This window comes from Bombina bombina, chromosome 12, assembly GCF_027579735.1.
Source record: "Bombina bombina isolate aBomBom1 chromosome 12, aBomBom1.pri, whole genome shotgun sequence".
NCBI lineage: Eukaryota > Metazoa > Chordata > Amphibia > Anura > Bombinatoridae > Bombina > Bombina bombina.
Genome location: NC_069510.1, coordinates 64,714,677 through 64,736,987, shown reverse-complemented (window position 1 = coordinate 64,736,987; position 22,311 = coordinate 64,714,677). Strand labels below are relative to the sequence as shown.

At 39.8% G+C, this 22,311-nt stretch overlaps 2 protein-coding genes and 1 long non-coding RNA gene across 4 annotated transcripts in view; 1 reads left to right on the top strand and 2 right to left on the bottom strand.

The window, feature by feature from the left end:
- Nucleotides 1–1,681, bottom strand: part of FAM50A (family with sequence similarity 50 member A) — a 92,493-nt gene extending 90,812 nt beyond the window's left edge. The window contains exon 1 of one of the 2 annotated variants that reach the window (XM_053696067.1): nucleotides 1,548–1,681. The gene's annotated coding sequence lies outside the window, so the exon portion shown is untranslated. The remainder of the gene's footprint in view (nucleotides 1–1,547) is intronic. The other variant, XM_053696068.1, reaches the window with a different exon arrangement.
- Nucleotides 1,682–1,740: 59 nt separating this feature from the next.
- Nucleotides 1,741–21,490, top strand: LOC128642842 (uncharacterized). The gene is made up of 2 exons (XR_008399718.1): nucleotides 1,741–1,808; nucleotides 20,420–21,490. It is a non-coding gene; the product is annotated as an uncharacterized LOC128642842 (long non-coding RNA).
- GDI1 (GDP dissociation inhibitor 1) overlaps nucleotides 17,475–22,311 on the bottom strand; it is a 71,745-nt gene continuing 66,908 nt past the window's right edge. The window contains exon 11 of the mRNA XM_053695684.1: nucleotides 17,475–20,245. Within this exon, the coding sequence (XP_053551659.1) occupies nucleotides 20,093–20,245 (153 nt within the window). The 3' untranslated portion in view covers nucleotides 17,475–20,092. The remainder of the gene's footprint in view (nucleotides 20,246–22,311) is intronic.

Sequence of the window (22,311 nt, the reverse complement as noted above, 5' to 3'; positions counted from 1 at the left end):
ATAAATCTACTTGTTATTCTCAGATTAATCTTTTCTTTGAATGAATCATTCTACCTAGCATTTATTTAGTGTTTAAAGGGACAGTCTACACTAAAATTGTTATTGTTTACAAAGATAGATAATGCCTTTACTACCCATTCCCCAGGTTTGCACAACCAACATTTTTATATTAATATACTTGATAACATTTAAAACTCTAAATTTCTGTCTGTTTCTAAGCCACTATAGACAACCTCTTAATCACGTTTTTTTTTTTATTAGCTTTTCACAGCAGGAGACTGCAAGTTCATGTGGGCCATATAGATAACATTGTGTTCATGCTTGGGGAGTTATTTAAGAGTAAAGCACAACACAGTACTAAATGCAAGTCAATAGATAATAAATAAAAAATCATGTGATCAGGGGGCTGTCAGAAGATGCTTAGATACAAGGTAATCACAGAGGTAAAAAGTATATTAATATAATTGTGTTGGTTATGCAAAACTGGGGAATTGGTAATAAAGGGATTATGAATCTTTTAAAACAAAAATTATATTTATATTGTTTTAAATTATATTGTTGATTGTCCCTTTAACTAACTGATCACTAAAGTCTACAACCAGACAGCAAACAAATCTGCAAAACCTAGCCAGTTTGCCTGAATGCCAAGGTCTATCCATTTTATGTAAGACCACCCAAAAGCCTGTTTTAGGGTCAAATTCAATATACATAATTTGTAAAGCAGTTCAGCATCATCATTACTACTGCAGAATACTTTTATAGGTAGTCTCTATACATGCAGGTGTAAATATCACCTTAAAATGTAAAATAGACTATTTGCACAGCACCACAGACTGTTGATTCATGTCTTAAAGAAATTTACCTTACTGCTCTTTCTAGTATTTTTTGTATGCACACCCAGTTAGGTGATGGAGAGAGACTGGGTAAAAGGTGAATGAAGCTGGGGCACAAAGAAAAGTAAATAAGGATTCTGACAGGAGACCAGAGAGGGAAGTAAAATTAAACGAAGGGTAAATAAGACTTGAGAGAAAGAGGTGAGTGAGAATGAGGCCAGGAGTAGAAAGAAAGTAGCACAAAAAAGGACAGGGTGGCTAAAGTAGACAGAAGGATGATGGGGGGTAAGAGATGGAGTAGATGATAAAGATGTGGTAAGGGGGTAATAAAACTAAGGTAAAGGAGACAAGTGAGGAGGGGTAAAAAAAAGAAGGTGGAGGAGATAAGGTTGGAGTGTCAGGGACAAGAAAAAGATCGACGATTTGGGAAGAAGGATGAGATTAGGGGTTGATGATTGGATGAGAGAAGCTTGGGAGCAAGAGAATTAGACAGGCAAGTGAGAAAAAGAAGTGAGTGTGACGTTGAGCAAAGAGGTGGAAATAGATTAATGACAAGAAGTATAATGACTGAGGTGAGTGAGGGACTCTGGAGCAAGGAGGTGAGTGTGAGTGCAATACGTGTGTAAGATGAGCAAGTCTGGGGAGACGATTTGAGACTGACGGAAGATATGGAGTAGAACCTGGAAGACTGGGCCCAAGAAGCCGCACACTTACCGGTGTTACCGGCTGTCAGTCACACGAAGATACACAGCACACTGACTTACACACAAGCAAAACGCAGGAACACAACACAGCGGCGACGGAAAATGACGTCAAGCGAGTGAAAAACACAGCCCGATGAAATGACGTCACTGGCGCAGAGAAGGCCGAATCTCAGAGTAGAGCGACATCTAGTGACCAAGTGCAGAGACACACTTACCGATGTCACCAGTCACGACAGCGAGTTACATTACTTCTGTTAGAAATGTCGCCCATGTAAGCTTTTGAGTCTCTGTCATAACTATAGATACAGTTTTCTGATAAATGTGCTTTGTTAAACCATCTGTAGGGTAAATTTGCGAAAGGTATTTTGGTCACTTCAGCTTTCACTCATCTTGGGGACTTTTTTTGTTACTTTTAGTCAAAGTGAGAACATTTTAAAATTTGGAATAGCTTTAGTTTGATATTTCTAATTGTTTTGTATCTATGTCACTACACAATTGCTGTTTGAGGGGCAAAAATGTTGTTTTAAAACTTGCATAGGCGTCGCTACAGGGGGGCAAAGGGGGCAATTGCCCCCCACCCCCAGTACTGAAACATTTATCCTGGTTCACTTCTGACACAAAATAGCGGCAGTTGTATCCACTCTCCTGCCTCCTCGTGAATAATTATATATTGTATCTGTAAAGCAGGGTCTCCGTGCGCGTGCATGAGAAGAGCGCGTGAATGATTATATATTGTATCTGTAAAGCAGGGTCTACATGCGCGTGCATGAGAAGAGCTCGTGAATGATTATATATTGTATCTGTAAAGCAGGGTCTCCCTGCGCGTGCAAGAGAAGAGCTCGTGAATGATTATATATTGTAATTGTAAAGCAGGGTCTCCATGCGCGTGCATGAGAAGAAGCCCCCTTCCCCCGCCTCTGTGGTATCTCCACAGCTTCTTCTGCTGCTCCTGTGCACTGCAGTTTTTCACACTCTCCATTCAATTATTTGTGAACTCTGTTTAAAAAAAAAATACATTTACTGCTGCACAAAATGTTTTAAATACTCAAGTACAGGTTGTAATATTCATTATAGGAAGATTAATTAAAAAAATGATAATACTTCTATCACTTTTGTTTCATTCTCTGTATATCTACTACTGGGAGCTAGCTGAGCACAGTTGTTGAGTCAATGACAAGCCATATATTTGTAAAGCTGCCTAATGAACAGTCTTTCCAATTTACTTCTATTATCACATTTTGTTTTGTTCTCTGTATATCCTTTGGTGAAAAAGTACACTACTGGGAGCTAGCTGAGCACATTTGTTGAGTCAACGACAAAGACATATATGTGCAGCCCCCAATTAGCATAAATAAGAAACCTTTTAAATTTGCAAATGTCACTAAGATTTTAGCTCTCTCGCTGAACATGTGGGTGATTTTTAAATGAGTGCCACAGGCAAATCAATCTCACAGTCATATTAGTGCAGTTTATTGTGTTGTTTTTTTATCAGCTCTTCAAGGAATTGATTTCTATTCTTTTTTTTCCTAACACAATATTCCTGCCTTTCCGAATAGTCCATCCTCACTGTGTTTCCCGTGACCAGGAAGAGTATGGGGAGAAAAAAAAAACAATCTCATAGGAAGCCTATTGCCATACAATTTAGTTTCCCCCCAAATATGGTTTATACAGCAATTCAAGGGTTAAACTGACTTTTATCTGTTTTTCTTGAATGCCCAACACTTTTGCCAGACCATCCTCACTGTTTTTTTCTCTCCCCATACTCTTTCTGGCCAGTGGCCACAGTAAACGCAATCTCATAGGAAGCCTTTTGCCATACAGTTTGGTTTTACCCAGAAATATGGTTTATACAGCAATTCAAGGGTTAAACTGACTTGTATTCGCTTTCCATGAATGCCCAACACTCCTGCCAGACTATCCTCAATGTTTTTTTCTCTGCCCAATTCAATACTCTTCCTGGCCACGGAAAACACATCTCATAGGAAGCCTATTGCCATCAGATTCTATGTCCCTCAGAAAAATGGTTTATCCAGCTATTCAAGGGTTAAACTGACTTGTATCCGCTTTCCATGACTGCCCAGCACTCATGCCAGGCCATCCTCACTGTGTATTCTATTCCCATATTCTTCCGGTTTTCTGTCGCATTCTGTGACCCGTCAGAATGTGCGACCGCGTGACGTCAATGCATTCCCGAGCGCACACGTGAGCGGTTGCAAAATCCAACAGAATATCTGAGCCTGTCATTGGATTTTGCCACCACAAAGTGCGCATGCGGGTGCAGAATCGGACAGACCCCCGCTGTTCTTGGGCAGTTAGCGAAGAACATGTTTCAGGAGGTTCTGGTTATCTAGTAGGAACTTTTGATATTGTAGGAAATGCCACAGGCTCATTAAAATGACAACAATGCATAAATATAAAGGTGCTGCAGTCTGCTAGGGTATTGTTACATAGGGGTTGATTTATCAAAGGCTTCACCTGCCTACAAGAGAACCTGCAGACCGTATTTATCAAGCAGCGGTCATCAAACCGCTGCTTCCCTAACTCTTCTCCACCTCATAGGTGGGGAATTCTCCCCGGTCTCGTCCAACCGGGGAGATTGACAGCTCCTGCCCGCGGGTGATTGGCTGTGCACGAGCAGGGGGCGGCGTTGTACAAGATCACAATATAGCTTTCTTGTGCAATGCTGAATTCCGCCAGAGGCGAGCTGCGGCGGACAGGGGCGGATAAGTACGCCCTGTCTGTTGTAGTTTAATAAATCGAGCCCATAGTGTCAGAACATCTTTCTTTTAGGGAATATTAAATAAGGAAGGTGATAAGTCTACACACCCTATGAATGGCTTCAGGGAACACAGCTGTATATGCAGCAGTATGTTGGGGTCTAATTGGGAGTCTCAGGTAATTTACAATTCTGTATATATTTATTAAAAATAAACATGCAAACATGTTTAATTTTTCCCCAAAACATCATCTTGTTTGGCTATGGAAGCAATATCTTAGCATGTCCATTACATGGGGCCGATTTATCAATGCGCGGGCGGACATGATCCGCTGTAGCATATCATGTCCACCCCACATTGATAAATGCAGACTGCATACGCTGTTGGCATTTATCATTGCATAAGCATTTCTAGTAAAATGCTTGCTCAATGCCGCCCCCTGTTCGCAGCCAATCAGCCACTAGCAGGGGGTGTCAATCATCCAGATCGTATCTGATCGGGGTGATTGCTGTCCGCCGCCTCAGAGGTGGCGGTCGAGTTAAGGACCGCTGCTTCTTAACTTATGTTTCCGGCGGCTATATAAATCGGCCCCTATGTCCCTTTAGTAATAATGAATTGTTGTTTTTTTTTACTGATAGCTATCAGCTATGTAGTGCCTGTAAGGAGAGTACTATTGGATAGCTCCTGGGCTGTGTAAGTGCCTGGGTCACTTACCTGGACTGAAGCACCCCTCCACTGTGTCTTACCAACATGCTGAGGCCTTTCACCCTCACAGGTTGCTAATTCCGTAAAGAGCCCATCCAGTGCAAGTCAATATACTGCGGATATACCTGTAAATCTCACATGGAGGCTGTTAGATTGCCCACTAGGGTCATGGAAAGCACATAACAAAAGGTAATCCTTACTCCTTTTTCAGTCATAGTATGCTTAAATTTTCTTGGCGTGAAGTTGCCTAAGGGTACTGGGTCCCAAGTCAGGTCTGAGCCCACAAATCATATGAAAAAATAATAAACTCTATAATCTTTAACCTCTCTCATCAGAGGCCAAGAACAAACTGGGGAAGGGCTAGAGGAAGTGGGAGGGACTAAAGCTCTGTGAGGGTTCTTGACCTCGTCCTGATAGGCTGAATTATATCCCACATGTTATGTAGCTATGGACTCTCATCAGCTAAGAAGGAACTATCTTTTACAACATATATAGTATTGTGGGGGATGATTTAATATGTAGATCTTAATGATTAAAAAAAGAATATCTTTTATGTCCGCTCCAGTTTTTCTCTACTTTCCGTCACTAATTCCTATTCACCCCAATCGCTATGTGTTATCTCAGATTTCTTGATGAAAGCTGTATCTCCAGTAGTTTCAGGAAGGACTGGTGAGAGAGGAATATATCACATTCATCTCAATATTACTTTCTCTTTTTTTAAAGTGCATATGTTGATAGGATTATAGTAGGCTAACGCCGGAATATAAAGCTCTTAACTACTGTGCTCCAAAGTACACTAACACCCATAAACTACCTATGTACCCCTAAACCGAGGCCCCCCCACATCGCAGCCACTCTAATAAATTTTTTAAACCCCTAATCTCCCGACCGGACACCGCCGCCACCTACATTATACCTATAAACCCCTAATCTGCTGCCCCTAACATCGCCGACCCCTATATTATATTTATTAACCCCTAATCTGCCCCCCCAACGTCGCCGCTACCTAACTACACTTATTAACCCCTAATCTGCCGACCGTACCTCGCCGCCACTATAATAAATGTATTAACCCCTAAACCGCCGCACTCCCGCCTCGCAAACACTATAATAAATAGTATTAACCCCTAATCTGCCCTCCCTAACATCGCCGCCACCTACCTACAATTATTAACCCCTAATCTCCCGCCCACACCGTCGTCGCTACTATAATAAATTTATTAACCCCTAAACCTAAGTCTAACCCTAACACCCCCTTAACATAAATATAATTTAAATTAAACGAAATAATATTCCTAAAATTAACTAAATTAATCCTATTTAAAACTAAATACTTACCTATCAAATAAACCCTAATATAGCTACAATATAAATAATAATTACATTGTAGCTATTTTAGGATTTATATTTATTTTATAGGCAACTTTGTATTTATTTTAACTAGGTACAATAGCTATTAAATAGTTAATAACTATTTAATAGCTACGTAGTTAAAATAAATACAAAATTACCTGTAAAATAAATCCTAACCTAAGTTACAAATACACCTAACACTACACTATCAATAAATTAATTAAATAAATTACCTACAATTACCTAAAATAAAATACAATAAAATAAACTATTCTATAATACAAAAAAAACAAACACTAAATTACAAAAAATAAAAAAGAATTACAAGCAGTTTAAACTAATTACACCTAATCTAAGCCCCCTAATAAAATAAAAAAGCCCACCAAAATAAAAAATTCCCTACCCTATTCTAAAATACAAAAGTAATCAGCTCTTTTACCAGCCCTTAAAAGGGCTTTTTGAGGGGCCTTGCCCCAAGGTAATCAGCTCTTTTACCTGAAAATAAAATACAATACCCCCCAACATTACAACCCACCACCCACATACCCCTACTCTAACCCACCCAAACCCCCCTTAAAAAAACCTATCGCTAACCCCCTGAAGATCATCCTACCTTGAGTCGTCTTCACTCAGCCGAGCCGAATTCTTCATCCAAGGTGCGCAGAGGAGGTCCTTGATCCGGTAGAAGTCTTCATCCAAGCGGGGCAAGAAGAGCTCCTCCATCCGGTAGAAGTGTTCATCCAGGCGGCGTCTTCAATCTTCATCCATCCGGAGCGGAGCCATCTTCAAAGGAGCCGACGCGGAGCGATCCTCTTCTACCGACGAATGAAGGTTCCTTTAAGGGACGTCATCCAAGATGGCGTCCCTTCAATTCCTATTGGCTGATAGAATTCTACCATTTTCAATCAGCCAATCGTATTGAACTCGCATTCTATTGGCTGATCGGAACAGCCAATAGAATGCGAGTTCAATACGATTGGCTGATTGGATCAGCCAATCGGGTTGAACTTCAATCTGATTGACTGATTGCATCAGCCAATCTGATTTTTTCTAACTTAATTCCGATTGGCTGGTAGAATTCTATCAGCCAATCGGAATTGAAGGGACGCCATCTTGGATGACATCCCTTAAAGGAACCTTCATTCGTCGTTAGTCCGTCGGTAGAAGAGGATGGCTCCGCGTCGGCTCCTTTGAAGATGACTCCGCTCCACTCCGGATGGATGAAGATTGAAGACGCCGCCTGGATGAACACTTCTACCGGATGGAGGACCTCTTCTTGCCCCGCTTGGATAAAGACTTCTTGTTTTTGTATTATAGAATAGTTTATTTTATTGTATTTTATTTTAGGTAATTGTAGGTAATTTATTTAATTCATTTAATGATAGTGTAGTGTTAGGTGTATTTGTAACTTAGGTTAGGATTTATTTTACAGGTAATTTTGTATTTATTTTAACTAGGTAGCTATTAAATAGTTATTAACTATTTAATAGCTATTGTACCTAGTTAAAATAAATACAAAGTTGCCTAGGTAGATTAGGGGTTAATAAATATAATATAGGGGTCGGCGGTGTTAGGGGCAGCAGATTAGGGGTTCATAGGGATAATATAGGTTGCGACGGTGTACGGAGCGGCAGATTAGGGGTTAATAATATAATGCAGGTGTCATCGATAGCGGGGGCGGCAGATTAGGGGTTAATAAGTGTAAGATTAGGGGTGTTTAGACTCGGGGTTCATGTTAGGGTGTTAGGTGCAGACTTAGAGAGTGTTTCCCCATAGGAAACAATGGGGCTGCGTTAGGAGCTGAACGCTGCTTTTTTGCAGGTGTTAGGTTTTTTTTCAGCCCAAACTGCCCCATTGTTTCCTATGGGGATATCGTGCACGAGCACGTTTTCCCAGCTTAACGCTACCGTAAGCAACGCTGGTATTGAGGTTTGAAGTGGAGCTACATTAGGCTCAACGCACCCTTTTTTGAGCCTAACGCAGCCCCTCAGACAACTCTAAATACTAGCGTTGTTGGAAGGGTGCGTTGGGAAAAAAAGCAGCGTTAGCTACGCGGGTCTTTAACGACAAAACTCTAACTCTAGCCATATGGATCCATATACATTTGTATCACTTATGACAAAGATATCTCTGCAAGGGGGCACTGGACCCTGTATAAATGCTGCTCCCCCAAACCATGATCATCCCTCTTACTATACTGATGTTATGTTTACCACCACTGTATGTATAATATATTTATATATATATGTGTGTGTGTCTTTATATATAAATCAATAGAAATGATTGCACAGACAATAAGCACATCTAGGCAAGTAACCCCGTTTGCCTTTACCCAGTAAAACTCCATATACCTTGTTAGCAATGCACAAGAGGATTCTGGGTAAGATATGCAAATTAGATATGCAGCATCTCAGGCTTTTTGTTTTAAATACTGTGTTAACACACAGCGGCCCCCTAATGGGGTGAGTGTAGCAAATACTGTGTGTTAACCTGAGATGTTGCATGTCTAATTTGCATATCTTACCCAGAATTCTCTTGTGCATTGGTAACAATGTATATGGAGTTTTACTTGGTAAAGGCAAGCGGGGATACTTGCCTAGATGTGCTAATCGCCTGTGCAATAATTTCTATTGATTTACTTTTGCGATATGGAGGATTTTAATCCCATGCTTTTATCTCCACCATAATTTTAATGAATATATATACATATATATGTATAAATATAAGAATTCAGTAATTGCACTCTCTGGAATCCAGAGTGCAATTACTGAATTCTTCTGTACAAATTGCTTTTGCACCTTGGTAACTAACTTTTTGGCGAGTGGGAGTGCGCTATCCAATATATATATATATATATATACAGGTAGCCCTCAGTTTACGCCGGGGTTAGGTTCCAGAAGGAATGGTTGTAAATCGAAACCGTTGTAAATTGAAACCCAGTTTATAATGTAAGTCAATGGGAAGTGAGGGAAATAGGTTCCAGGCCCCTCTCAAAATTGTCATAAGTAACACCTAATACATTATTTTTAAAGCTTTGAAATGAAGACTTTAAATAATAAACAGCATTAGAAACCTTATAAAATAATCACACAACACAGAATATATAATTGGACTAAGTTAAATGAACAAAAACATTTGCTAAAAAGCATTATAAACCTAATACAATAATCACACAACACAGACTTCACTTGCATTTTTCTGCAAACAGTTCTTTCTATGCATTCCAATCTGGACTGATTTATAGACAGGAAGATCTTGTTCCTTTGAAATCTGCTCGATAGCTCAGGTCTGGTTAACCTGATTAATTTCAGCTTGCTTGGCTTTGCTGCAACACAAGCGGACAGCTCCACCTACTGGCTATTTTAATAAATGCATTGCTTCTCAATGCTTTTCAATAGCAGTCACATGACTGGAAAAAAACATAATTTATGCTTACCTGATAAATTCCTTTCTCCTGTAGTGTAGTCAGTCCACGGGTCATCCATTACTTATGGAATATATCTCTTCCTAACAGGAAACTGCAAGAGAATTACCCAGCAGAGCTTGCTATATAGCTCCTCCCCTCACCTGTCATACTCAGTCATTCGACCAAGCATACGAGAAAGGAGGAACCATAGGGTACAGTGGTGACTGGAGTCTAATTAAAATTTAGACCTGCCGTAAAAACAGGGCGGGCAGTGGACTGACTACACTACAGGAGAAAGGAATTTATCAGGTAAGCATAAATTATGTTTTCTCCTGTTAAGTGTAGTCAGTCCACGGGTCATCCATTATTATGGAATACCAATACCAAAGCTAAAGTACACGGATGAAGGGAGGGACAAGGCAGGAACATTAAACAGAAGGAACCACTGCCTGAAGTACCTTTCTCCCAAACACAGCCTCCGAGGAAGCAAAAGTGTCAAATTTGTAAAATTTTGAAAAAGTGTGAAGTGAAGACCAAGTCGCAGCCTTGCAAATCTGTTCAACAGAAGCCTCATTTTTAAAGGCCCAGGTGGAAGCCACAGCTCTAGTAGAATGAGCTGTAATCCTTTCAGGAACTGGTACAAAGAAAAAGAGAGATGTGTGTATGCGCTAAACAGCTCTGGGGATGATGAATATTCTATAAATATATATAAGTGTATTTAGAGATATGAATTATGAAGGTATATATTATGAAAACACTTTGTGTGGCATAAAAATATAGTGTAGATGTTACAGAGTCTACCTGTGCGACTAGTTTCAATCTAATATCCAAGCAACTAAAATGAATCAAATATCAAAGCAATATGTATATCAAAATAAAATTTATTTATCTTAATTAAAATAACAATGAAATATTGTCTACTGATACTATGATATTATGACCGGTCATATATAGTAACAAACTCTATGCTAAAACATAAAAAATAAGCTAAAAATAGCTGACTATTTGTGCAGCTCAGTCTAAAATTATATTGGGATAGTAGCCCTATATGAAAGATCTTGATAAAGCCATTCTATATGGTGAAACGCGTTGATGGACCTAGAAGAACAATTATAAAGTGAGAATATATAATTATCTACAAGGATTGCAAAGGATTCGTTGGGATTATTTGATCCACTTCCAATACTCTGCGCAGAGTTTTTTTCATCGAGACCGGACCTACATTCGACACGCATCCAGCGTTCCTGACGTCACCAGCTGTAGTGAGCCGCGCCGGACACCTGTGCCATACCCTGATGGAGGATTCAGCTCGACTAAAGAGCAGGTAGGCACCATAGAGGTGTAGCGGTCCTGCAGCGTGGTTGTCAGTAAGTTATTCCTAAAAGAAGGTATCAAATTATTCTCACAGAAACTGCCAATTACGGAACTTTCAATATCTCCATACGGGACTTTTAACACCTGTTTACTCCTATAACGGAGCCATAATAATACTTCATCCCTAGGTAGTTTGATATCTACCTCTTTCCCAAACGGAACTTTCACTGTTATAAAAGCCAAGATTCCATAGGTGGATTTACTCTTTCATATAGGGCTACTATCCCAATATAATTTTAGACTGAGCTGCACAAATAGTCAGCTATTTTTAGCTTATTTTTTATGTTTTAGCATAGAGTTTGTTACTATATATGACCGGTCATAATATCATAGTATCAGTAGACAATATTTCATTGTTATTTTAATTAAGATAAATAAATTTTATTTTGATATACATATTGCTTTGATATTTGATTCATTTTTAGTTGCTTGGATATTAGATTTAAACTAGTCGCACAGGTAGACTCTGTAACATCTACACTATATTTTTATGCCACACAAAGTGTTTTCATAATATATACCTTCATAATTCATATCTCTAAATATACTAATATATATTTATAGAATATTCATCATCCCCAGAGCTGTTTAGCGCATACACACATCTCTCTTTTTCTTTGTACCAGTTCTTGCATTATCTGCTTTATGGGAGCAGATTAGTGTGTATTGCAAGGGGCAGATTTGCGCACCATATACCCAACACTTTTTTAGTAATCCTTTCAGGAGGCTGCTGTCCAGCAGTCTCATAGGCTAATTGTATTATGCTACGAAGCCAAAAAGAGAGAGAGGTAGCCGAAGCCTTTTGACCTCTCCTCTGTCCAGAGTAAACGACAAACAGGGAAGAAGTTTGACGAAAATCCTTAGTTGCCTGCAAATAGAATTTCAGGGCACGGACTACGTCCAGATTATGCAAAAGTCGTTCCTTCTTTGAAGAAGGGTTAGGACACAGAGATGGAACAACAATCTCTTGATTGATATTCTTGTTAGTAACTACCTTAGGTAAGAACCCAGGTTTAGTACGCAGAACTACCTTGTCTGAATGGAAAATCAGAAAGGAGAATCACAATGTAAGGCAGACTCTCCGAGCCGAGGAAATAGCCATCAAAAACAGAACTTTCCAAGATAACAACTTGATATCAATGGAATGAAGGGGTTCAAATGGAATGCCTTGAAGAACATTAAGAACTAAGTTTAAGCTCCACGGCGGAGCAACAGACTTAAACACAGGCTTAATCCTAGTTAAAGCCTGACAGAAAGCCTGAACGTCTGGAACTTCAGCCAGACGTTTGTGTAGAAGAATAGACAGAGCAGAAATCTGTCCCTTTAAGGAACTAGCAGATAAGCCCTTTTCTAAACCCTCTTGTAGAAAGGACAATATCCTAGGAATCCTAACCTTACTCCATGAGTAACTCTTGGATTCGCACCAATGTAAATATTTACGCCATATTTTATGGTAATTTTTCTGGTAACAGGCTTCCTAGCCTGTATTAAGGTATCAATAACCGACTCCGAGAAACCACGCTTTGATAGAATCAAGCGTTCAATCTCCATGCAGTCAGCCTCAGAGAAATTAGATTTGGATGTTTGAAAGGACCCTGAATTAGAAGGTCCTGTCTCAGAGGCAGAGACCACGGTGGACAGGACGACATGTCCACTAGGTCTGCATACCAGGTCCTGCGTGGCCACGCAGGCGCTATCAGAATCACCGAAGCTCTCTCCTGTTTGATCTTGGCAATCAAACGAGGAAGCATTGAGAATGGTGGAAACATAAGCCATGTTGAAGACCCATGGGGCTGTCAGAGCATCTATCAGCACCGCTCCCGGGTCCCTGGACCTGGATCCGTAACAAGGAAGCTTGGCGTTCTGACGAGACGCCATGAGATCCAGATCTGGTTTGCCCCAACAACGAACCAGTTGAGCAAAGACCTCCGGATGAAGTTCCCACTCTCCCGGATGAAAAGTCTGGCGACTTAGAAAATCCGCCTCCCAGTTCTCCACGCCTGGGATGTAGATCGCTGACAGGTGGCAAGAGTGAGACTCTGCCCAGCGAATTATCTTTGAGACTTCCAACATCGCTAGGGAACTTCTGGTTCCCCCTTGATGGTTGATATAAGCCACAGTCGTGATGTTGTCCGACTGAAATCTGATGAACCTCAGAGTTGCTAACTGAGGCCAAGCTAGGAAAGCATTGAATATTGCTCTTAACTCCAGAATATTTATTGGGAGGAGTTTCTCCTCCCGAGTCCATAATCCCTGAGCTTTCAGGGAATTCCAGACTGCTCCCCAGCCTAGAAGGCTGGCGTCTGTTGTTACAATCGTCCAATCTGGCCTGCGAAAGGTCATCCCCTTGGACAGATGTGGCCGCGAGAGCCACCATAGAAGAGAATCTCTGGTCTCTTGATCCAGATTTAGTAGGGGGGACAAATCTGAGTAATCCCCGTTCCACTGACTTAGCATGCACAATTGCAGCGGTCTGAGATGCAGGCGCGCAAATGGTACTATGTCCATTGCCGCTACCATTAAGCCGATTACTTCCATGCACTGAGCTACTGACGGGTGTGGAATGGAGTGAAGGACACGGCAAGCATTTAGAAGTTTTAATAACCTGGCCTCTGTCAGGTAAATTTTCATCTCTACAGAATCTCTTGTAAGTGGTAATAGAGAACTCTTTTCCACGTTCACCTTCCACCCATGCGACCTCAGAAATGCCAGAACTATCTCTGTATGAGACTTGGCAGTTTGAAAACTTGACGCTTGTATCAGAATGTCGTCTAGGTACAGAGTCACCGCTATGCCTCGCGGTCTTAGTACCGCCAGAAGTGATCCTAGAATTTTTGTAAAGATTCTTGGAGCCGTAGCTAATCCGAAGGGAAGAGCTACAAACTGGTAATGCCTGTCTAGGAAGGCAAATCTCAAATACCGGTAATGGTCCTTGTGAATCGGTATGTGAAGGTAGGCATCCTTTAGGTCCACCGTGGTCATGTACTGACCCTCTTGGATCATGGGAAGGATGGTTCGAATAGTTTCCATTTTGAATGATGGAACTCTTAGAAATTTGTTTAGGATTTTTAAGTCCAAGATTGGTCTGAAAGTTCCCTCTTTTTTGGGAACCACAAATAGATTTGAATAGAATCCCTGCCCGTGTTCCGTCCGCGGAACTGGGTGGATTACCCCCATTAGTAAGAGGTCTTGTACACAGCGTAGAAACGCCTCTTTCTTTATTTGGTTTGCTGATAACCTTGAAAGATGAAATCTCCCCCGTGGAGGAGAAGTCTTGAAGTCCAGGAGATATCCCTGGGATATGATCTCCAACGCCCAGGGATCCTGGACATCTCTTGCCCAAGCCTGGGCGAAGAGAGAAAGTCTGCCCCCCACTAGATCCGTTTCCGGATAGGGGGCCCTCTCTTCATGCTGTCTTGGGGGCAGCAGCAGGTTTCTTGGCCTGCTTGCCCCTGTTCCAGGACTGGTTAACTTTCCAGCCCTGCCTGTAACGAGCAACAGCTCCTTCCTGTTTTGGAGCGGAGGAAGTTGATGCTGCTCCTGCCTTGAAGTTACGAAAGGCACGAAAATTAGACTGTTTGGCCTTTGATTTGGCCCTGTCCTGAGGTAGAGCATGGCCCTTACCTCCCGTAATGTCAGCAATAATTTCTTTCAAGCCGGGCCCGAATAAGGTCTGCCCTTTGAAAGGAATATTAAGCAGTTTAGATTTAGAAGTCACATCAGCTGACCAGGATTTAAGCCATAGCGCTCTGCGCGCTTGGATGGCGAATCCGGAGTTCTTAGCCGTAAGTTTGGTTAAATGTACAACGGCATCAGAAACAAATGCGTTAGCTAGCTTAAGTGTTTTAAGCTTGTTCATTATTTCATCCAATGGAGCTGAGCGAATGGCCTCTTCTAGAGACTCAAACCAGAATGCTGCCGCAGCAGTGACAGGCGCAATGCATGCAAGGGGCTGTAAAATAAAACCTTGTTGAACAAACATTTTCTTAAGGTAACCCTCTATTTTTTTATCCATTGGATCTGAAAAGGCACAACTATCCTCCACCGGGATAGTGGTACGCTTAGCAAAAGTAGAAACTGCTCCCTCCACCTTAGGGACCGTCTGCCATAAGTCTTGTGTGGTGGCGTCAATAGGAAACATTTTCCTAAATATGGGAGGAGGGGTAAAAGGCACACCAGGTCTATCCCACTCCTTGTTAATAATCTCTGTAAGCCTTTTTGGTATAGGAAATACGTCAGTATACACCGATACCGCATAGTATTTATCCAACCTACTCAATTTCTCTGGAATTGCAACCGTGTTACAATCATTCAGAGCCGCTAATACCTCCCCTAGCAATGTGCGGAGGTTCTCTAGCTTAAATTTAAAATTGGAAATCTCTGAATCCAGTCTCCCTGGATCAGATCCGTCACCCACAGAATGAAGCTCTCCGTCCTCACGTTCTGCAAACTGTGACGCAGTATCTGACATGGCTCTCATCTCATCCGCGCGCTCTATCCTTAACCCAGAGCTATCGCGCTTGCCTCTTAAATCTGGCAACTTAGATAATACTTCTGTCATAACAGTAGCCATGTCTTGCAAAGTGATTTGTAAGGGCCTCCCTGATGTACTTGGCGCCACAAAATCACGCACCTCCTGAGCGGGAGGCGCAGGTACTGACACGTGAGTAGAGTTAGTCGGCATAACTTCCCCCTAGTCGTCTGGTGATAATTTCTTTACATGTAAAGATTGACTTTTATTCAAAGTAGCATCAATGCAATTGGTACACAAATTTCTATTGGGCTCCACATTGGCCTTTAAACATAGTGAACAAAGAGATTCATCTGAGTCAGACATGTTTAAACTAACTAGCAATAAGACTAGCAAACTTGGAAATACTTTTCAAAATTAATTTACAAGCAATATAAAAAACGTTACTGTGCCTTTAAGAAGCACAGAAAAACTGACACAGTTGAAATAACAATGAACAAAAATAGTTATAGCAACCAAATTTTCACAGTAATGTATTAAGTTAGCAAAGGATTGCACCCACCAGCAAATGGATGATTAACCCCTTAGTACCCAAAAACGGATAACAATTATATAATTAACGTTTTTCTCACAGTCAAAACACACTGTCACAGGTCTCTGTGACTGATTACCTCCCTCAAAATGAATTTTGAAGACCCCTGAGCTCTCTAGAGACGATCTGGATCATGGAGGATGAAGTAGACAGATTGTGACTGAATTTTTACTGCGCAAAAAAGCGCTAAAATAGGCCCCTCCCACTCATATTACAACAGTGGGGAAGCTCAGAAACTGTTTCTATGCAGAAAACAAAAATGGCCATGTGGTAAAAATCAAGCCCCAATAAGTTTTATCACCATGTACCTCACAAAAAACGATTAACATGCCAGTAAACGTTTTAAACATACATTTGAAAGTTATGTATTATTATTAATAAGCCTGCTACCAGTCACTTTTACTGCAGTTAAGGCTCATACATTATTTCAGTATTAACAGTATTTTCAGAGTCAATTCCATTCCTTAGAAAATACATTCAGTGCACACACACACACACACTCATCAGCCTAATACCAGTCGCTATCACTGCATTTAAGGCTGAACTTACTTTACAATGGTATCAGCAGTATTTTCTCAGTCAATTCCATTCCTCAGAAAATAATTTACTGCACATACCTGTTTGTTGCAGGGGGACCCTGCATGCTATTCCCCTTCTCTGAAGTTACCTCACTTTTCCTCAGATGAGAACAGCCAGTGGGTCTTAGTTACGTCTGCTAAGACCATAGAAAAAAACCCAGGCAGATTCTTCTTCTAAAGCTGCCTGAGAATAAACAGCACACTCCGGTGCCATTTAAAAATAACAAACCTTTGATTGTAGAAATAAACTAAGTTAAAAAACACCACAGATCTCTCACAGCTTCCTATCTAGTTAGGCTGCAAGAGAATGACTGAGTATGACAGGTGAGGGGAGGAGCTATATAGCAAGCTCTGCTGGGTAATTCTCTTGCAGTTTCCTGTTAGGAAGAGATATATTCCATAAGTAATGGATGACCCGTGGACTGACTACACTTAACAGGAGAAAAGGTTGTTATTCTGAAACGGTGTAAATTGAACCGTTGTAAAACGAGGGCTACCTGTATATATATATATATATATATATATATATATATATATATATATATATATATATATATATATATATAATTAATGTGCAGCTACAGTAGGTATCTGGAACTGACAATTTTTAGATGACTTTGTGCTAAGGTAGAAGTCTAACTAAATGCACTAAAATATGAACCACAAAAGTGTCTGTGATGTAGAATATGTAGATTAATATATTCATCAATTCTGAAAAAGATAAGTAAGCACAGCTTGACGTCACATTTTCACAATGCTTTAATTCTTTTACATGGTATCATTTTGTCAAACACAGTTAATGAGAAATATCTACTTGTAAGATATGACATTTTAAGGGGTAGACAATGCACATAGGTTGGGATTTTGACAAAACTGAAAAGAAATAATTTATGAAAAGGGCACCGTTTGTAAAAAGAGCCTATTACAGTGACAGGTGCAGATCTGTTCTTTAACCATATCTTATCTTGGGTGCAACAGAGGTTGCCAACTTCTCAATACATATTTTTGTAGAGTTTATTCATTATTATCCCAGTAACATGCACCCTTTTTGACAAGATCTGTTACCTACAACGTGTTGTCACACCCAGGCATGGGTCTCCGAGTATATCAATGGTTTCACATAAACCCCTGTGTACACAATGAAACCTCACTCGTGACCCTAAACATCTAGTCTAGGTATAGTGTCTAACACCAATAGTTGTAAGCTACAAGACCGCTTAACCGTTAAAGAGAACATATTTTCTGCATTTCACACTGCTGTGCATCGGGCATGACATCATAAACTATGCATTAGGCGTGACATCATCAACTGTGCAAAGTGCCTTCACTCAAATGCTTCAATTTATCAAAATGGCACTACCAGAAAGTATTAATGATTAAGTGACTGGTGTGAAATGTGAAAATGTTCTTCTAAAATTTAAATATGAATTGAAATAAAAAGGTATGATTTTTAAATACATCTGGAGCGCCCACTCTTTCTTTCTGATAGTGAATTATTACCCATAGATCGCATCTTATCAATTGTACTTACTGAAAAGATACATGTTCTGTAATATAGAATCTTACCCAAGCAGAGACCCAGCACATCCTACCCACTTTATGTATCAAATCTTTAAATTCTAAGACATTATTATATTTTTAATATTAAGTTCACAAATAATTTTATAAATTAGACTAGGAATACAATAAAAGAAAATGAAAAATAAATTCAGTCACGGGTTACTGAAAATTTACATTTCATTTACTATGTAGGAGACTAGGACAAATATATGTAACTATCCATCTGTAGTGTGGATATATGTCATTGCAAACAAATGTATTGTAGGCGTATATAACAATATCTATGTATAAAGGATGTATATAGCTACTAATACAGTGAATGTATTAATTGTATGTACATACGGCAGTTGATACATAGAATGGAAGTATGGTTATAGGGTGAATGTACATTGCAACTGAGAGTGGGTCACATTTTACGAGTAGTATGGGCGTATGTAACTATCAGTCAAACAACAATTAAATAGTAGAATAGGATATGTAGCTATCGACCTGCCTTGTGGATGATCAGTAGAATAGGTGTATGTTGTAAACCATCAGTATCATGGTTATGTAGCCATCAATTTGTACGGTGGTTGCATATAGCGATCATTTAAGAGAAAAAGGAAAAAACTGAGTCCTTGCTTCATATAACGGCCAATGATTTATACTTTGTAGACCATGAAATTGATGGTATGCTCCCAGCGAATTTACGCGTTTAGCTCAATCACTTAGTCTTGTATCACTATCAATAAATAGCGTGTGTTTTTTACCTATCAGTAGGGTGTGAAATTGCAGCCATCAGTAAATAAGTGAGCTCATGTAAGCTCAGTAATGTTAGTATGTTCAGCGTTTTGTGATTGTGCTTTCAAGCAGCATGATTGGTGTATGTAGTGATCATTTAGTAAATGGGGTGTTCATATCAGTAGGGTGGGTTCATGTAGACTTCAGTTAGTAGAGTGAGAGTATGTAGTGTGTGGAAACATGATCATTTAGTAGTGTGTATTATGTGGGTGTATATAGTGGTTGAGCAGTAAAAAGGGTGTGCACGAGGTTGACGTATGTAGCAATTAATAGCTAAGTGTATGTGTCAGTGTATGGGTCCATGTAGCTACTCTTTAATACAACTCTCTATTAGTTGGGTAGGTGTAACATACAGTTTACTGAAAGTATTATTCTCTGTAAATTAAATATTGGGCTCCCTAACTGCCTTTAAGACTCCTGTATAATGTAGTGGATTCTGATTGGCTGTATAGATGCTGGGGAAGTCTCACTATCTGCTGGACTCCTGCAAAATAGGAGATGCTGTAATTGCTGTAGACTCTCCATTACAAAAAAGGAGACTCTGCCTGTAAAAATCCAATATAAAATAGGCCTAGCTGGCTACCTGTGCAATCTTTAGCATAAAATGGTCCCTTCTGATTGCCTGTTAAGCCTTTGTAATGTTAGCATGCTCTGTGATCAGGTGGAAAATGTTACTGTGTTTTAAAATGATAACAGACTCTGGGTGCCAATAAGTTGAATGCAACACAGGCTGCAAGACTATAAAACACAGATACACAAAATGTCAGCAGATTTTCTAAAAAAAAAGTAAATCTACTTATACTGGCTTCAGAAATCTGCTGTCATTTTTGTCTACATCATCACTGGACACCTGGTCAATAGTATGTTGGGGCGTCAACAAAAATCCATACTCTAAAACTCCAAGTTTTAAAAAATTGAAACTGGAATTATGGAGAAAAAAGGAGAATGGAAGCATTACATTTTCGCAGGAACCCCTTCTTCCAGTCATTAATTCTAACCCGCCCCCCATACATAATCCCTCACTGCTCATCCTCCCCAAAAACATCATTCTGTTTGCGCTTCATGTTTTCAAAGTCAAAGTCTGTTCCAGTCATTCTCTTGTAGATGTCTTTGATGTCATTGCAGGTTGTCTCGAAATGCGTTGTAGCATCATAGGCCCGTGAGCAGAACACCTGGGAGAGAAAATAATTATCAGATTCAGTTTTTAGTAAGACAAATGTGTTGCCGTTCATATTTGTTAAAGGGAAATGAAACCTAAATTTTATTATTTTGTGATTCAGATAGAGCTTGTGAGTTTAAACAACTGTCCAATTTACTTCTATTATCTAATTTGTTTTGTTCTCTAGGTATCCTTTATTGAAAATGATCCCTATGTAGGCTCAGGAGCTGCTGATTGGTGGCTGCACATATACAGTATGCCTCATTATTGGTTCCCTAATGCGTTCAGCTAGCTTCCAGTAGTGTATTGCTGATTCTTCATTAAAGGATACCAGGAAGAATGAAGAAAACCACCATGCTTCAGCAGTGCATTTATTCAGATAACTCTACAAGCTGCAACATAATTATCATGGACCAACCTGGCACCCATTTAGTAATATCTACAGGATGCTGAATAATCACAGTGTTCTAGAATGAGCTCTCCATGAACCCTTATAATATAATGGTGACCTGTATGATTGCACTAGCCATGCAAACAATTACGTGTGGCATTATTACACATTCCACAATAATCGTCTCCATTATTAAATACATTGCTCCAGATGAGATCAGATGGATGGTTTATAAACCCTTTGTTCTACATATGTATGACGAATGAGACAAATTTATTCAAATACAGAGATGACATGTACAAAGGGTTTATAAACCATCCATCTGATCTCATCTGGAGCTTGACAAAGGCCCGGAACGGGCTGAAATGCGTTGCTCCTGTTGTTGCATTATTTTGTCCCTTGTAGGCATCCGTATCAGAAAGGATCTGTTTAACAGCCGCTGCAAACTTCGTACTCATACTGTGGACATTGATTCAGCTGGTTACTGCTCGGACAAGGATACGCCTAAGGGGAAGATATCGCTCCCAAAGAGAACCTCTGGTGTAAGTAAAAGTGAAAACCTTTTGCTTGGTTCTTTTTCTTCGTTTGATTTGAATATATCTGTGTTCCAGCTTCGATCCTGAGTTGAAGTGAAATATCGTAATGAAAGTCTTCTGATCCTTGGTTTTGATTCCAGCTTCACAGCGATCTTGGATACTACACTTTGTGTCACCATATCGGCTCCTCTGGGATAATCTACATAACTGCCATTTATCTCCATTGTTTTTAATACATGTTGGTTTTGTTTTTTGTGCTTTGTTTTTATATATACGTCTGATCACCGTATTCTATGTATTTTAATAAATTGTAATATTTTGATACATTTTATATCCGCGAGTCAGCCGTATTTGATTTGCAACATATTGCCATTATTTGATTTTATTTACACTTTGGTGTCCTGATTTAAGCTGTTAGCTCTGTGGGTTAAGTAATCTACTATTAGTTAGTAGTTTTCTCATTTAGCATTAATAATTTCCTGTAGCATTGAATTATGGTACAAAGCTGAGAAGCACTGATTGGCTGGGAGTAATCAATAACTGGAGGGGTATTGAGCAATGATGATTGTCTTGGAGACTGGTTTCTAACTGGAGGGAGACTGGATAGTGCTGACTGGTTGCAAGACTTGTTTTCATTGACTTTTAATTGCACAGAACTAAATGGTTGTTTGAACCACAGGAGGAAACCCGAGCTGCCTAGGCCCTGATATTTAAAGGATTCTCCAGCTTGGGGAGAAATTGTAGTGCAGACTTCACAGGGGCTGAATTTACTGAATGCTCAAAAGAAAAAGGGCGGAACTCTCCAGCACTGCACAATCTCTTTCATTTATGTATGTGAAGGAGAGACAATCCCAGTGCAATATAGCACTGCATGATATAAGAGTTTTGTTACATTTACACTTTGTGCTTTGTATTTTATATTACTTTACACTTTAGATTGGGTCCTTTCATTATTATTGCATTTAAGCTTTGCATTTCTTTTTTATATTTTAATATATTTAGGTTTAGCTCTAGCAGTGATTTTACAAATTCTGATTATGTTTTGCAAGTTTTTGTGTTACTTTAACAAATTAGGATCATATTTTGTATATTTCTGTGTATCTTTTACAACTTACATTGCACTTGGTATTTTCTCTATTGTAAACTAACACT